Here is an 18105-nt window from a genome sequence, read left to right on the forward strand (position 1 = left end):
CAGGGCGCCAGCGCGGGCGGCTGAGGGCGCTCCTCGGGGCACAGGTGCTTTGTAGCCTCCCAGGGTGGAAGGGGCCGCGGGCTCTGTGGGGCTGCTTGTTGAGGGCACTCAGCCCGCTCACAAGGACCCCACTCTCATGCCCTAATCACCCCCTAAGTCCTCACATCCTAACGTCATCACCTTTGGGGGACAGGGCTCTGAGGTATGAATTTTAGGGGGCGGAATGCAGCTTTCAGACCACATCCGCCCCATCCGCATCCCGGGCCACCTTACAGGGCACCTGCTAACCCACCGTGAGAAGCCACGAGATGAGGTCTGGCAGGAAAGCAAGCTCGCTGAGCATGGTGGGAGCTGGGTGACGGGCACACAGGCTCGTCTGACTATCTGTCCGCTTCTGTGTCTTTGGTTTGAGATGAAGCGTGAAGCGTGTGTGCGTGTGTGTGCGCGCGTGTGCAATGGGGGGGTGGTGGTGTCCAGGGTGGCGGTCTCACGGCACACCTGCCACAAAGCAGCTCAGGCGTGACCTCTTCCCCAGTCCCTTGACGGCAGCACCTCCCCGGGGCCCCCGTGGAGCTCCAAGCTCGAGCGTGGTCACCAGGAGCCCAGAGCCCCGCCAAGCAGCTGCGGACCGCTTCACCGGGATTCACAGCCAGAGCTATTTCCGGGGGGACCACCACCCCAACACTGGTCGCCAGGCAACAAGCCCCACGCAAAAGGGGACGCAGAAGGAACAGGGGTTCGGTCTGGAAGACAAAGAATGCGGAAGGCCAGGGGACCGGTCTGTGGGAGTGACAACAGCGAGACCAGGCCACAGACACCCCAGGGGCCCTCCTACAGCCACAGGTGAGGCCTCTGCCTGCCTTGCTGCTCTCGGCAGACCTGGTACATCACAGCGCATCACGGACCACGAGCCTCGTCAACCCGAGGCCACCGCCACTGCGCGGCCCCCAGTGGTTCACGGCTTCACCTGACAAGCTCGCGCGATCCCGTTAGGTTCATTAGGAACCTGCGTCTCTGCAATCGTAACGCCTACCGTCCAATTCAAGCCCCAAGTGACACCACCTTGTGTGATGCTCAAAGATTTAATTTAGTCAGCTCTGGGCAGTCATGAACATTTCCCTACGCCCGGGGGCTCCAAAACACGGGTGCCACGTAGCACACGGAGCCCTCTGTCCCTCTGGTGAGTGGAGAGAAACGGCTAAGACAACCGTGGCTGACTACGTTCTAAGCTCGGAGGAAAGCGCTCTCACCTGGGCCACCTGCCTGGGGCCTGGTGAGGCTGGCCGGTCCACCCAGGGACGACACCCAGCAGAGGTTCTAGAGCTTTCTTAAGATGGGAGGACCAGAGCACCGACTCCGGCAGGGACCCTGGCCACTCTCCTGGATGGGGTGGGGGGGTGAAGGGGTTGGAACAGCAACCCCACCCCATCCCCGTCCAGCCCCCCACCCTCTGGCGTCAGGCACAGCCCCTGCGCTCCCACAGTGGAAGTCAGGCCACAGCCTCCCCTTCCGACCTTGCTGTGGGTCAGAGAAAACATGCTCTAACCCTGCTCGACTTAAAAAAAAAAGCTCCTTTTGATGCATAAGCCTCCCTGACCCATCCTAAAAATCATCCTTCTCGTGGTTAGGGACATCTGCTTTGGGACAGGCTTAAAGTTTGCTGTTCTTCTGAAACTGGGCCACGAGGTTGAGGACCTGCTCGGAAGCTTTGATGCTCTTGGAGCAGAGGTAGCTGGTGCTGTTGGTGGCCGTCTCCCCCGGGTAGTACCGGTAGTTGGCCATCAGGCCGCAGGAGCTGGCAATGCCCTTGAGGCTCTCATCGGCCATCCAGTTGATGCGCCACATCACGGCCCCGTTCTGCAGGTGGAAGTTTGCCACGGGGTTCAGCGCGAAGCCCCGGTGCTTCTCTCCATACAAGTACCAGGCGCAGAGCCGCATCAAGGGGGCCTGGAGCGCCCGGACCAGCTTCTCAGACTTGACCCATTCACTGCTGCTGAGAAAGACCTTGAGGGTCTCGTTAACGGGACCACCTGTGATCTCAGAGATTTCTTGACACTCCGAATCCGTAAAGAGTTCATTCCTCCCGTGTTCCTTTGCTTGTGAGTTCAGGAGTCCCAGAAGCCACTTGGTGAATCCAGGTATAGGAGACAGACTTGAAAATGTCCCAAGATGAGGAAACTCTTTCTGTAAGGCACGGTTGGTTGGGAAAGGAAGGTGGAGAAAACACACAAACGAAGTTCAGCAGGTTGGTCACTGAAACGGAGACCCCCCTCCATTTACCACTTAGGCCTGCTTAAGCCCTGCACGCTGCTGTCTAGTTTACACCATGGTATCTGATGTGCATTCATTCTCTCCTTTCAAGGCACATTTATTATGAATCTGACACACACTAGGCCCCGGAGGCATCCTGAGTCCCCGAGAGGGGCCTGTGTGGTGGCTTCACTGTCTGCACTGTGTGTCACAGTGGCAAGTCGGGCTGGGCCCGAAATGAGAAGCGGGGGCTGTGGGAACACGGGGCTTGATGCGCAGTCTTCTGACCACAGCTCCTGTCTGTGTGGCACACCGCGCCCTTCCCAGGGACTTCTCTGCGGCCACAGAACCTGGTTTGGCACTTGGAACGCAAGGACCCAATGGCTGTGTCGTGAGCGAGTAACTGTTGTCCCACGACTCCACAGCACGTGCGAGGATGGGCTAGAAGGGGAGGCCGCAGCTGATGCCCTATCTCAGAGAGTTCGGTTCGTCAGACGATATGGTGCAGGGCCCACTGACAGATCTCAAGGACCGTTTTGTAAAACTCTAGCATTTTCTGAATAAAGTATACTGTGTGCTCACTACAGAACTTTTTTTTCAACTCAGGATGGCTGCAGAAACAGACCAACAAACCTATCGCACTCCAGGACCCTGAGACCGCCGCTCTCCGTGCCTGCTTAAGCGTAACTCCTCTGGTCTTTCCCGAGTGAGGCGTGTAGCTCGCGCCCCTGCTTTATGAGCTCATGAATCATGAGCATTTTCTTGTTTCTCATTCAAAATTCAAAAACGTAACTTTAACAACAGAATAATATTAAAAGATGAGGCTATACCATGATTTTCCTAACCACGGTCTTTTCACTGGGCACTTCGGGCAGCTCTCAAGAGTCTGCCTTCATAAACCGCGACGCACACCCCTGTGCAGGACAGCGAGAGGGCCTTTTCTCGGGGTTCTCCCTGGTGACTGTCAGGCTCACAGCCAAGTGTGGGACCAGGGATCCCCGCTTTCTCCTCCCGAGGATGGCTACCGGGCTGAGGGGCCAACTCTGACCCATCCGGAAGTAGAGTCAGGGGGTGAGTTACCCAGAACCCCGGATTCTGCCCTCCTTCTGAAGGCCTTTCTCACTCTGACATGCCCCCTGCTCCCTCTCCCTGCTCCATTCATCAACACCGTCAGCAAAAAAAGAAGGAAAGAAGAAGAAACTTCTATTAATTAGAAATGGCTCCCATCGCCTCCGGGGAAGAGGTGGCAAGAGAGTGATTCTAACGAAGCCGATATCCAGCTGAATCCTGAGTTCTGAGATTTAACGTTGATTATGAATTTAATACAAAGCACGTCAGTGTTTTAATTCCACTCTGTCATTCTCCATGGAAGGGCTTCTGCTGTCCGTGCCTTGTGAACCACCCAAAGCAGAGGGTGCCGCTCTCAGAACCAATTATTAGCAATCTAATTATTTTACCTAATAATTACATTCTGCTCAGTGCAGTTCACTCAAGCCCCTTATGAGATCGTTTCGGAAAGCTAGACCTGGAGTGAATGTGAACATTTCGCTTGTAGGACGGTGAAGTGTTTTTCCCAGAGCAACAGAGGGAAGTTATTAAAAAAAATTGCCAGAGTGTTTACCTTCGAGCTGCCCGGTCTAACCTCGACACTCCCTCATGGCCGATGAGAAAGCCCACGCTGAGGGGGTGTCGTGGCCAGAGCCCAGAGGGTGTGGGGGCCGGTCAGGCACGGCCACAAAGTGCCGTCCAAACTGGGACAGGAGAGTGAAGGGGCTGGTGGTTACGGAGCCAGGACAGCACATGCAAGCCAGGAAAGGCCCCAGCTGCCAGACGGAAGGTTCCTCGGAGAGGCTGATGTCCTCGGAAAACATCTGAGAAGCCAGTTTCCAGATGCCCCTTTCTCGGCACGGCCTCCTTCTCCTGAGTCTCTTGGGGCACCTGGGTCAGGCCAAGGGCCATCTGGTTCTTTCTCTACCCCCCAACCCAGGTCCTCTTTCGTCCCGTGTCCCAGAGGCCGTGTGCCACACCCACCTGCAGCTCCTTGAGGACTCGCTTGACGAGGACGGTGCCCAGCTCGACCCCCTGCAGGCCGGGCTGCGTCAGGCTGATGGAGTAGAAGATGGCTGCGGAGATCTCACTCCTCTCCTCCGTCTCCGACGGGGGGCACTCCTTCACTATGGCCTGGAAGACACAATGATGGTGGGCCTGGGCCCCTCGCTTCCCATGCCTGCCCGACCTCCTGGAGGGGGTGGGGAGAAGCTGGGGAGGGTGGGAGCCTGGAGACCCTCACCCCTGTTCACGGACGCCACTCTGGAGACCAAAGGCTTGCTCCGATCAGAGATCTCTTTGGAGGTGGCGACTGCGCAGCCTCCCTGTGCCATGTTGATTGCTTTGAACTTCGCAAAAAACAGAGTGTGTCTGCTTTGTCTTTTCTCTCCCAGGCCTCTGTGCTGTGGGAGCCAGTGACAACTCTCCTCCCGGCCCGCCTGCGACACCCAGACCAAACCCACCCTGCTTCGACTCCCCGTCCCTGGGCTGCCCCATGCAGGCCTGCTGGTTGCTAGTTATTTTTGTTCCTGCTCTCCAAGCTCTAGGTTTCTAGATTTCTCAGTATGCCATACATGACCCTATACAGTTTTCCTTTTAGGAAATGTACTTTTCTGTGTACCTTTTTGATTTTGTGCTACGTCCTTGTTTTTCCTCTGGGAAAACACACACACACCCCGGAAAGACTGCAGGCAAGAGCTGATCCTACAGCACCGAGCTCTGAAGGCAGGGTGCTCTGAACCTCGCTGTCTGAAGGTCGCCTGACCACGGGCAAGAGCAGGGGGCTACCCTGAGTTCGCGGCAACGCAGGCACACAGCTTGCTGCTGCAGAACCTATTTAAGCTACTCTGACCTCCACCAGCTGCACCAGTCTCCTGCGGTAGCGGGGTTCAGCCCGGAGTCCTCAGGCTTTCTGAAACTCAGTATGGAAGGTGCGTGTGCGCACGTCCCCTGGGGGGAAAATGACCTCCAGCTTTCATCCTCTTTGGATGCTCAAAGAGTCTTTCCTGAGACTCCTGGAAAATTAAGAACTGCTGCCACAGGAAACTGGGGTGGCTGGTGACACAGAGGGAGGGACACCCCCAGGGCGGTGCCAAGCCCTGTCTCCTGCGGCCGGACTCTGAGGGAGGGCTCCTGGTGCTCAGAGTCAGGGTGCTTGGTCTTTACCTTGTGGGGTCAGCCTCCCCAGTCTTTCCAGAATTCTGTAGGTTATCTTGTGTTCCTTATTCAAAAAGTTCCAACAAATTTTTTTTTTTTTAAAGATTTTATTTATTCATTTGACAGAGAGAGATCACAAGCAGATGGAGAGGCAGGCAGAGAGAGAGAGAGAGGGAGGGAAGCAGGCTCCCTGCTGAGCAGAGAGCCCGATGCGGGCCTCGATCTCAGGACCCTGAGATCATGACCTGAGCCGAAGGCAGCGGCTTAACCCACTGAGCCACCCAGGCGCCCACAAATTTTTTTTTTTAAAGTGTTCAAAATACAGACGGATCTTTCTTTGGTTAGACAAATGAGATGTGCATGATGTCCAAAGAGGCAAGAAGTAATTGCGTAAGAAAGAAATCACGAGTTACTCCAAAACCTAAGGCCAAGTCCTGCTGTTAACCTTGGGGTGAACGCCTTCCATCAGCTCAAAATATGTACTTCAATACACACACACACACCCTCCCTGTGCATGACCCTCTCCCCCATCGCACTGCCATATCCCGCGGTTTCCAGCAGGGAAGGCACTGCCCTGAGGATGGGGGCGTGGGCTGGGCTGGAATCCCTTCTCATCCCTACTGGTTCTGGGATTGTGGGCACATCACTGAAGTTTCGCGGCAGCCTCGGTCTTCTCACACCCACCGAAGGACACTATTAGCGGGAGTGACGCCTCACGCGCAGGCCGCTGAGCAGCGATGCAGGAACAGGCTTCCAGGGCTGACGGGCAGTGAGCAAATGCTCCATCAACACACACGCACGCAAGAGTGCGCCACACATGCCAGCCTGGGGCCTGAATCCGACTCAAGAGTAAGTCAAGGCTGGCTTTCTGTGTCAAAACCCTAGCAGGGAATCCACATTTAGATACACGCACAGGGATCCCGGGTGGGAGGGTGAACCCGATGTACACGTCCTCGTCTCTCTCCTGCGTCCTCTACGGCGGGTGGCTGGGCCCTTAGGTCCAGCCTTTCGAAACTGTACACGCCGCCCAGATGGGCCACTGGCCGCGCTCTTAGGTCTGAGCATCTCCCAGGGGTAACTCCCTCCAAGTGGGAATCGTGGAATTGTGGAAAAGAACGCCTGTTCTCTGTTTCCACGGACAGCGCCACCCTGCCCTCGGGACTGCCAGCAGGCCCAGCCCCCTCAGACACGGGAACCCCTGAGGCAATTGCCCCCTGGTGGTCAAGAACTCCTGCCCCGGGGCGCCTGGGTGGCTCCGTGGGTTAAAGCCTCTGCCTTCCGCTCAGGTCATGATCCCGGGATCCTGGGATCGAGCCCCGCATCAGGCTCTCTGCTCAGCGGGGAGCCTGCTTCCTCCTCTCTCTCTGCCTGCTTCTCTGCCTACTTGTGATCTCTGTCAAATAAATAAATAAAATCTTTAAAAAAAAAAAAAAAAAAAAAAGAACTCCTGCCCCTTTGCTCCGCTTGACTTCCTGATACCCAGAAACGCAGCCCGTGAGCCCATCCCGGGACCTGTCCCGTCTTTCCAGCTTCCTAACCGCCATTCCAGACCCAAAGCCCGAACTGACCCAGGGGTCTCGGCTCCTGTCACCTTCCTTTCCCTTCCTCGGGGTCTGCCCTCACCCCCCAGCCCCGCTCTGGTTCTTCTGCAGCAGCCCCACCCCAACCCCCGCCCGGTACCTGCAGGAAACATCTGGACTTTCTCACCACTCCTAGCAGGCAGGGCCTGTCACCGCAGGCCTGTCCCCTCGGCTCCCCCGGCAGAGCGCTGGGCCCGCAGCAGGCACGCAGCACACAGTCTGGTTTTCGTTTTTAGTCACAGTCTTTTACACCTGCCCACAGGCCCTGGACGAGCGCTCAAATGCAGAAGCGACTGCCCCCTCCCGCGGCCCCGGGTCCGCTCCAAGTCAGATCCCGCAGAGCAGCGCCGGCCTCGTTCGGTAACTGTCTAGACAGGACGTGCCTCCGCCCTGTGGCTACAGACCTGGACATTTCTTCTCTCGCCAGTTCTGAACACGAATGCCTCAAGCAACACACTTCACGGTGCGGGGGAGGGGAGCAGGTTTCAGAAAAACGGACGGGGCTCTGTGGGACGCCCGCCTGGTTCTGCCGCGACCGGGCCGGTACCTGGATGTTGCTGGAGATCTCGCCGGTCAAGGCCACATGGAGCACAACCAGGGGCTCCTCCGGGGTCGCGCAGTGAGAAAAGAAGTAACATCGCCTATAAGGCCCGACGCGTCGCTTCATGTCCATCCAGTTTTTCACAGGATGCACGGCCTCGGACCTGAGGAGAGGTTAGAAAGCAGCAAGGCTGCTGGACGATTTACAAGTCAGAGAACTACTGCTGATTCCTGTTCCTATTACTCAACAGAGTCAAATAAATCCTTCAAATAGAACTTCAGGAGAATTCAAAGAAAATCGTTTTAATACGAAACAGCACTGTCTGAGATGAATTTTACACAGAAAATGGTCCCCAAATTCTTAATACCTGGTGTTCAGACTAGCTCGTGGGGCCCTCGGGAAAGAGTTGTGCAGCAATTTTATTTATTTATTTTCCAAAAAGATTGTTCGTTTGAGAGAGAGAAAGAATCCAAAGGAGTCTCCTCCCTGAGCGCGGAGCCCTGCTTGGGGGCTCGATCTTGTGATCCTGAGATCATGGCCTGGTTCCATTTGTCTAGCGACCTCCTCCAACCACGATCTTGTTTTTGGCAAGTGAAATGGCAACCCTTGGAACCGGTCAGGGAGCAAAGTGCAAGCTTCCGCAAGCCTTAGCTTCTTAAGGCGGCATGGAGCGTCTAGACCTTGAGATGTTAAGAGCTTCTCCTGTCTGAGGACCGTAGTGACATGCCAGCCTGGGCTTCCCCAGGTCCCAGGCACACGGGCATCCTGCACCATACAGCCCACTCAGAGAGCTGCCCAAGGGAGAAGTTTGCCCAACCAGGCGAGACCCTAATGCACACACTCGGTCCCGGGCAAGTGCTGCAGCTCTCACGCTAGGGCCCACGGGAAACATGAGGATGTCAAGGGCACCCCGCGTGGGGGCCTCCGGGCACAACGGCTGGTGGCTAGCTGTGATCATGACATCACCAGCTAGGATGGGACACCATTTTTGAAGCCCAGCTTGGCCCCAAACGCACGTGCAGATGAAGACTGGCCCTCAGCTAACACTTCGGAAGAGTGAAAACCTTGATACTTACTCGCTGATTTTCTGCAGCACCTCACAGGGCGAGTGCCAAGTGACCCGTTCTAGGTTCAGGAAGCCGGAGGAGAACCACTCCGACAGCATACCCTTCAGCACGCCATTCATCTCCTGGAAGGGAGAACATGAGAGCGTTGGCTGCCGGGTCCCAAACAGCACGCGCGCCTCCGCCTAGTCGCTAAAAGGGACCAGAGCCAGAGCGGGACACAAAAGCCACCTGCAGGGGTGCCCCTCCCAACAGCTTCTCTGCGGACGGTCCCGACCAGGTGTGCGCGGTACCCAGCTCTCTACTTGGCCACCCTGACCCCAGTTGGAAAGAGGCCTTCGAGGGAGCATTCAAGGTGAGCTAAGCTGCCCTAATCAAATGGTACGTTCGGGTGCGTTCACTGTCGTGAACACGACCGAAACCGTGAGGTTGACAGAGCGACGCATGGGGTGCCATGCAGGGCGCGGCTAACCCAGGCGGCACGGGGCTCGAGTCCTATACTCTTGGGAGCACTCTGGGATGGGCCGAGACATCACCCCTCGTTTCCTGAGAGAAACAAGTGCGGGGTCCGGGGCCCCAGCCATCAGCTCACCATTTCAGATCTGAACATCTCTGAAGTCAGGATTTTAGATTTCACGTGACGGCGCGTCAGGGCTGCGGTGGGAGCAGTTTTTCCTACTCTAGTGGGACATAATAGTGTGTCCAGCGATCAGCACACTTATATTTGATGAAATTATTCTAATCTCTCTTCACTTATTTGTATCCAACCTACGTCCAGAAGTGATGGGAGTCAACTTCACCTTTCGAGCAAGAACGGTACCAGATGCGTAGGGAAAGGAGAGTACGCAGGGGTAGTAGGGAAAGGAGAGGACGCAGGGGTAGACCCGGCTCAGGGTGGCCGCCCGTGACATACTGAACATGGACAGCAGTAGGCTACCTGACAGCCAAAACCAGAGGATGCCCGGGGCTGCAGACACAGCTTGCGCCTCAACAGCTGCCTCCCTTTCTTTCAAATGCATAGAAGCTTATGCTTTAGGGAAGAGCACGGCTGTCCAGAGCTAAGATCACACTGCAGACACGGTAGTCACATGACTGACATCTGGCCAGATGTTAATAAAAGTGTCCTGGAGCAGTTTATGGGAACCTTAAAGAATGGCCAGAGTATACCTTCTGCCCATCTTTTCTTTGTCGTTCCCCCACAGGCTGGGCAGTGATGTGATGGCTAGAACTGGAGCAGCCATCTTGGGCCATGAGGTAACTCTGGGGATGAAGGCTTTCAAGGCAGAACCAAACCAAAGTCTGGGTCAACTGACGGAATCACAGAACAGAATCATCCCTGGGGTGTCTACCTCCAGACTTTGACACAACAAACTTCTCTCTTAGTCAAATCACTATTATTTTGGGTGTCTGTTACTCATAGATGAACTATGTATTAACAGATACACTGAATATTATGACTGAATAATAATAAGCATCTCAGGACATCTGGTACAGAACTGAAAGAGAGCTGTAATTGCAAAAGTTGTAAAAATGTTATAGGACCACTTCACATTTTATTCTCTGGTAAAAGGTGAAAGGACTCACGACATTGTCACTTGAGGACAAGCTGCGAGTGAGTATAGGGCTGGTGGGTCATGAAAGGCTTCAGAACGAAGTGAGGGCCATCTGTAGATATTTCAGGCCTGGGGCACAGAGCCAGCCCCAAATTTGTTCTGTGTGACCCTATGGAGGTGAGGAGGGAGGTAAACCGTGGACCAACGTGGGAAAGCATGGACCAAGTCAGACTTGGACTGAATTTAACACAAAGGAGAAGCCCAGAAGAGCTAGGGTGACTACAGATGCTGTCTTGGGAGAGAGAGAACGTCACCATAATTGGGGACCAAGCACACGGTCGATAAAGATTTGGTGGAGCTGTTTGAAGGATTTACGGGCTGGACCAGATGCCCTTTACAATTCCTTTTTATCCTCACTTCCATAACCTGGTTTTCACTCAGCTGTAACCTCGCAGTGAGGGCAGAGGTGGTTTGAACCTCTGGTGCTCAAAGAATTCAGGGGGTGTCCCACGTGGAAGGCGGTTAGCAGACTGATGTCAAATGAAAGAGACAAGAAAGACTGGAGAATGGAGAGGAGGCAGTGGCAGGATGGGAGAGGAGAGGCCATCGACCAGGCAGTACAGAACCACTGCTGATAAAATACTGCCTCGGACCACACCAGTTCTCAATCTTCCTGGGGTCCTCACACACTCCTGAGTACGTGCTAAAAACAAGGGACCCGTTCCCCAGAAAAACGCAAACACATGAGTCAATTTCTGCACACCATTTCCTGGGATTCATGGAATCCTCTGAAATTCACCTCTGGCTCATCCCAAGGGGTTGGCGGACCCCAGGTTAGGAACCTGTGCACTGGAGAGTCAGGACTGGATGAGCCAAGCTCCACATGGAGGTGCCGAGGCCTCTACCACATTCACGACAGGAGCGAGCGGGAGTACCTAGTTTCAGGATCAGTTCGGGATTAGCGCGGAAAGAAATGGCTTGGCCGATGAGAGCTCCCCCTCCAAGGTCTCTTGGTTCTATTTTGGGCTACTGACGGCTGTGAAATGTGACCCTGCCACATGAGATCTGGAAATCTAGGTGAAAGGGTACAAGTCCCCAAGCTCGGTGCTCACGCCCCATAGCTGTCTGGGCCAGACCGCAGGCGACAGGAGGGGAAGACACGGCCACTGCCTTCGCTTTACGCGCATCAGTTCTGCCATCAATCCCAGACTCTCACACACGACTGCTGGGGAGGCCAGGAGGCCTGGGCTTGGCTTTCCGGACCTGCTGACTGGGGTTATCTTGGAGGACACTGTGCAGAAGGCCAATCAAATTCCCCTTTTGGCAGAGAAAAAGCGGTCTCCCACCCCATCTCCTGAAGTTGTTGGCTATCAACATCTCCCCACGTTTGGAATGTGGAGCAAAATTAGTTTTTATTGCTCGGAAGCCCTGAGCTGGGACAGGGAGCTGGAGGCACTGGACAGGGTCCCGGCAGCACAGCTCAGACATTCTAGGTACGATTCCCATTGGTGGCGGCTGCTGTCCCCAGGGGACTGGGGCATCCCTGCCAGACTACAGATAAGGTCCTTTTCGGTCTAGCTGAGCACAGAGTTAACAGAACCAACAAGGACCACTGTGTTTACTGCAAAGCAGGACAAGTCACCGAAAGAGGTCATATGACAAAGCATCCAGTGTGGCTGGACCTCGAGACAGTGGGGACACCGGCCAGTCTGCTGCGAGTTTAGCCCCTTCTCTACTGGCCCCCATGCTTCTGTCAAGACTCGCACACCTCTCCTCTCCCGGGAATTTCTATGTTCAAACTGCCATCAAGAAGCCCTTCCATTTTCTGAAGGCCGACTTCCCTCTGGTGCCCACAAGCCACTGAACAGAGCTCGGACCTCCTAGAATGGGAACTCGAGTCACCTTCACAGGGGATTTTTGTCTCTAAGCAACGTAACTGTTTGACCCCAGTCGGCCTCAGACGAAAAACAGAAGGCCTCCACACCACACACACATAGCACGCGCCAACCCTCACTACCAGTAATCACAACCCGGGACCCTCATGAACTGTGTCCTTGTCTGTGAACCTGATTTTGGGCCAAGCTGCACAGTAACCCCCAGAGCACTTCTTAGAAGGGAACCAGGCTGACCTTGAGCACACCAACCGCCGGCAGAATCTCTCACCTCTGCACAGCCGATGGGCCCAGGGGCTAAAGGACCTGGCTAAAATCATGCCTCTCAGCCACAGAGGGCAAGGATAGTCCTGAGAGCTGGCCCCTTCCCTCTCCACACGGGACCTGCTTCACCCACCGCCTGGGGAAAGACACCCCATCAACTTCCTTTTTGGCCTCCTACTTGCCAGTTAGTCTAAAAATGCCACTGCAGCCTGAATCCACAGCAGCCCTCATGCAAACCCGTGCGTGTCCCTGTGGCTTCGCCCTGCAAGTCTGGAGATGAACAGGTGCAGGAGATGGCACAGCTGGGACACGGTGCCGTGGGCACACAGGGAGGGACACTCAGATCAGAGGTGAAGGGAGAGAGAGCTCCCTGCTCTCCCAGCATCCCAGGGCACCACGGGTCCCTGGGCATTTGGGACTCCTGCTCCAATGATTCATATGCTGAACTTCCAGTGCTTTCTAACACTGAATTCCTCTGAGCAAGAGGTTCTAGCTGTTGCCTCTTTAGCTTGGACGCAAAATCCAGAATGACGCAGAAGAAACGAAATCGAAGTGGATCGCGCACAGCATGTGATCGCAGGGACAGATTACAGAACTGGATGCCAGGGACGGTGTCTATGGATTAAAAAAAAACCCGAGGGGTGCCTGGGTGGCTCAGTGGGTTGAGCCTCTGCCTTCGGCTCGGGTCATGATCTCAGGGTCCTGGGATCGAGCCCCGCATCGGGCTCTCTGCTCAGCAGGGAGCCTGCTTCCTCCTCTCTCTCTGCCTGTCTCTCTGCCTGCTTGTGATCTCTCTCTGTCAAATAAATGAATAAAAAAATTCTTTAAAAAAAAAAATAAAAAAAAAAATAAAAAAAAACCCGAAACATTCTCTGAAGGGCTTGAATGATAGGGATTTATAAAGTGCTATGTGACTACATAGAGCAAAGGAGAAGGTATTCAATGGGTTTAGTTCTAATGGTTACACACACTGGATAGAAGGACACGATCTCTAGGCAGAGAAACGCCAAGAGATGTGACTGAAGGTCTCGAAGAGGCTTCTTGCCTTTGTCTAGACCACACGCAGAAGCAAACGTCAGGCGACTGTTACTCCTCCTCTGTTCAAGAAATACCTTTCTTGCTATTTCTGCCTGTCGATACACAATGTTTCTTCGTGTGTGGACCACCTTGGGCCCCTCGCCCTGCCCATCCCCCAATCTCGTCTCAATGTCACAGCTTTCGGCCGCCACACTCCTTCCCGCCGGAATGATAAGCTGAGTTTTCTTGTGTGGGAGAAGAGCAAGGGGCTGCATACGTTCGGTAACGTGTCACAGAACCGGAGGCTTTAGAACGGGATGGGACCTGAGTCATCACCAGGGCCGAAACAGTGAAATCTGCCAAGGGCTGTCCAAACGTCTACCACGAGGCCTCTGCTGGCCGAGCAGAAACCTTCCAAGCCCTCTGGGCTTCCCTGCGGGCGCAGAACTTGGAGTGCAGCAGTGTGACATCAGGACAGACGGGAGGAGTGAGCGTGCCGACTCCGTCTTGTGATGGGCACCCCGGGCTCCTCTCATGCGTCATTCAGCATTTTGCTATGCAAGACATTTAGAACAAGGCTCCCAGTTTTCCAGGGGCTGATCATCAAGTTGGGAGTTGGTGGCGGGGCAAGGGCAGTTGGTGGAATAATACATTTCAAATGCTCGATTCTGATGTTAAGGTGTAAAATCCAAGTGAATAATGTAATAATACATGCAAAGATAATGCACGCCCTGAAGCTCAAACCCGGCTGAGGCCACCTTGAACTAGCGTTGGAAAAGCTGAGTGCTGAGCAGCTCCTAGGCTAGCGGGCTTCCCAACAAGAATCACGCAGTGAGGTGGGGTCGGGAACTTTTCATCAGGGCCGGCTCGGCTGGAGAGGGGGTCTGTGGAGAGGAGCGAGTGATGGATGGTGGAGCTGGCAGTGTCCGCGGCGGCTTGAGGTGCACCAAGAATGCCAAAGGAAAGGGATCACATGTTGCTCTTTCTGGCCATGGCAGGACTGATGACTTTCCAACAGGGAACAATGACTACTTGTTCCAGAGAAAGGTAAGCACTGGCGTTACCAGTAAGAAGGAAGCTCGCATGCTCACTCTTGGGAAAAGTAAATATGCTCACAACTAGAGAACATTAAACTCCCCATTTGGTAAAAAACTAAGTAAAACAGAGCCAGTAATTCACTGGGTCATTTTATCTTGTCCTTGATTTAGCAGAAAAAGGGAAATTCTAAGAAAACCAAATCCATTTTAGATACAATAAAGTCAACAGCTCTGAGAATCAACGTTGTCACAACAAAGTACACAATTCTGGTCAGGACTGGGCTTGAATACCGGCTCAGAACGCTGGGCACTGCGCTTGACCATGACCAGCTTTAATCTCCCCATCTGTACAACAGTTCCCTACGGCTTGTGGAGAATGAGATGAGCCAGTGGGCGAAAAGCACCTGCCAGCCACCATGCCTGCTGTTAACTCTTCCCATACTAGACTAGAGTGGAAACTCCTGACCAAGTGACCTGAACACTTACACCAGGAGCACGCCTGGTGTAAGACAGACACCCAGTGGCCACGTGTTGAGTGGAAGGATGGAGAAGGCTGGATTTCATTCTGGGACAGGTGACATTCTACCTAATTCTCCAGTCTTCCACGTAGTAAAAACCAAGCTTCAGAAGGGCCTCCATGGTCCTAGTTCAAGAAAAATGAATGAACAAACAAACCTGTGCTTGGATTGAAGACTTTCCCCAAGCAGATGGGATACATCGAGCATGCAGAATATAACGTCTCAGCCATTCAGCCTGGGCTTGAGTCAGAAATGTGATCACTTCAAATCGTGGCCCTCGACGCACATTTAGCACTATAAATTAACCAGCCATCAAGAGTCATCAATCACAGCACTGGTTATCACTGAGGTTAACCCCATTCTTAACTATCCCCAGTGTTCACGCATCTGAGGCCAAATTGCTGAGAAACATGAAGTCTCTCACAGGCACCGTAACTCACCCCTCAGGACGTGGTTATGAAACAGGGTACAAAGCACCCCAGGCTGAGGTCTGGGTAGGTGACATACCTATTTGCTCTGAGTCCTTGGTCCAGTCTCCTGTCCTCAGTAGGTTTCCTTAACCCACCTAAGAATGAGGACAAGAATGTGAAAACTACCACGCCAGTGTTAGGGTTCTTAAACGAATTTGGACGTAATCTTTCAACTGCTGGATTTTTCAAAGCCAACTGCGCCACAAGAAGTTCCGAATGTTGGAAGCTTCCTGAAACTTTTACATCACTTTCTGCTCACTAAAAGGGCAGACCAGTGGTCCCTTCAAATGTAATACCCAGAGCAGGAGGGGACGACGCCGAAGGTCAGCAGACTTTGCAGGCAGCGTTCATCCGCACCTCACGCGCGCTCTCTCTGATCGGCGCCCGGTTACTCTAGGGCTCAACCGGGAATCATCACATTTCGGGGCTGAACTCAGGAAAGTGCAACGTCCTGCCGGGTAACGGTGCAGAGACCAGAGACCTGTCTCTGTGCATCCCGCAGGGCTGCTCAGACCACGGCTTACACGCCGCGGGGGTGCGACTACCTTCTGCTGACACCCCCCGCGTTTGGGGAGGCTACGTGATGCTCGGCGGGACGCGCGTTCAAGCGCACCCCACGACGGCACGCAGCTAAAACAGCAAGAAAGAGACTTCGTGGAGCACACTTAACCGTGGCGGCGCTGACAGTCGCGTTAAAGGTAGGCGGTGCCGGGTTTCTAGGAAGCGGGACACAGGAAACCCTGGGCCAAGGCGAGGATTCGGAAAGCCTGGGAAGGAAGGGCCCCGGGGCGAGGGGGCTGGCAAAGTGTGCGCGGCTTCAGGCCGGGGCAGGTGCAGTGTTCGGGGCTTGAGGACAGGTGGGGACTGTACCGGGAGGGCCGCCAGGAGCTCGCGGACCTGGTGCAAGGCGGGGGCCCGGACGGGGCCTTACCCGGACGTGCGGCCCCTCCACCAGCTTGAGGGCCTGCGCCTCGAGCAGGTCGGCGCGCAGCCGCACCAGGAAGCGCACGCCGCCGTCCAGCTTGCTGATGTGGTGGAACAGGCCGCGGTAGCGCGGCACCAGCGCGTAGCGCAGCCGGTCCTCGGCCTGCAGCAGCACGGCCGCCTCCCGCGGCTGCTCGCGCAGCTGGAGCACGCCGGCGCTCTGCTCGGCCACCTGGCCGTGGTCCACGCCGAAGCCGCGCGCCAAGCGGCTCAGCAGCTCGGCGCGCTCGGCCGCCTCGGCCAGGCCGCCGTAGAAGCTCACGAAGTCCGCGCACTGGCCCTCGGCCGGCGCCGGCGTCTTCTCGCGCAGCTCGTAGGCCGGCGTGGCGGGCACGGCGCGCCGCAGCAGCTCGTCCATGGCCCGCTCCAGGGCGCCCGCCTCCGCCGCCGACCCGCTCGACAGTCGGGGTCCGAGCGGCCGCCGCGGCCGCGGGGGGAGCCGCAGCGGGAAGAGGCGCCGCGCCGTCAGGGCTGGCCCCAAGCCTCGCATGGCGCCGCGCGACAGCTGCCTGGGGGACGCCGGCGCCGGGGGGGCTTCCGGCTTCCGGCGCGCGCCGGCTTCATTGGTCTGGGCCGAGGGGGGCGGGTGGAGCGGCGGCCAATCAGAGGGCAGGGCGGGGGCGGCGCGGGGGGCGGAGCGCGGCGCGGGGCCAAGGAGCCCAAAGGTCCCAGCACCTGGGAGAGGCGGGCGGGGCGGCGGTGCGGGCGCGCCCCGCGTCCTGGCCACCCAAACTCACCGGCTCAGTGGCGGTCCTCTTGCCCCGCCCCCCGCGTACGCACCTCCCCTGCCCTAGAGCCGAGCTCTGCTACCGCAAGGTGCACCCGAGCCACCTGGGGGAACGCGATGCGCCTGCAGATTCCCGGTCCCTCGCGTCTGAGGACGACGTGCTTCCAAGTGTCCCCGGTGGCAATTCTCTGGCAGGCTGGCCTTTGTCTCACATCGTGCCTAGGCGCTCTCAAATCGTTGTTAGGGTCTGATGACACAAGATGCCTCCCCGAGCGGCAGCCCTCCTCTTTGCGGAGCCCGGGACCCGGGTCTCCAGCGGCCTGCTGCAGAACCTCTCAGGACGCCGCAAACGGGGCCCTGCCACCGTCTTAGTCCCCAACCCGTCCCTCCTTTTCTTTTTTCTTTTCTTTCTTTAAAAAAAAAAAAAATTCTTTATTTGAGAGAGAGCGCGTGCGCCCAGAAGCAGGAGGAGGGGCAGGAGAGAGAGAGAATCTCAAACAGAGGCCCCCCACTCCCACCATGGAGCAGAAGGCAGGGTTCTATCTCAGACCCCGAGATCATGACCTGAGCTGACATCAAGTTGGATGCTCAGCCAACCGAGACACCCAGGTGCCCCTCTCCCTCCTTCCTAAATTCATGTAACAGTGTTTATTAACCACCTGCTAAGTGCCAGGTCTGGTATGAGGCCAGGAGATAAAGAATGAACTAGGTAGACCTATGGTGCCCCAAGGAGTTTACGGTCCAAAGGAGAGGATAACTGATTAATATATGGAGAGGATAGTCAAACTGTGATGGGTGCTAAGGAAGAAATAGGCAGCGTGGAGTAACAGGACCCAGCAGGGTTGGGTGGGCTTTGCACTGTGACCAGGGTAAGCAGGGATGAGCATGTGACTAAGCTGAGACCAGAAGCTAGTTACGGTTTGAAGGGGTAGGCGGGACAGGGGTGAGCTTACCTATTCATTCTTTCAAGTTCAAAAGCACAGTTTTATAACTTCTGTCCTGCC

General features: G+C 55.6%; 2 protein-coding genes across 2 annotated transcripts in view; both read right to left on the bottom strand.

The window, feature by feature from the left end:
• Positions 1-4405, bottom strand: part of OSGIN1 (oxidative stress induced growth inhibitor 1) — a 42378-nt gene extending 37973 nt beyond the window's left edge. The window contains exon 1 of the mRNA XM_047710039.1: positions 4282-4405. The gene's annotated coding sequence lies outside the window, so the exon portion shown is untranslated. The remainder of the gene's footprint in view (positions 1-4281) is intronic.
• Positions 1065-16900, bottom strand: MLYCD (malonyl-CoA decarboxylase). Its single transcript, XM_047710043.1, has 5 exons — positions 16322-16900; positions 8652-8764; positions 7582-7738; positions 4282-4431; positions 1065-2184 (listed from the first exon to the last, which is right to left on the bottom strand). Exons 1-5 carry the CDS (start codon positions 16862-16864, stop codon positions 1651-1653), a joined length of 1497 nt encoding a protein of 498 aa, XP_047565999.1. The 5' UTR covers positions 16865-16900; the 3' UTR covers positions 1065-1650.
• Between the last annotated feature and the right edge of the window lie 1205 nt (positions 16901-18105).

Source organism: Lutra lutra, chromosome 17, assembly GCF_902655055.1.
Source record: "Lutra lutra chromosome 17, mLutLut1.2, whole genome shotgun sequence".
Taxonomy (NCBI): domain Eukaryota; kingdom Metazoa; phylum Chordata; class Mammalia; order Carnivora; family Mustelidae; genus Lutra; species Lutra lutra.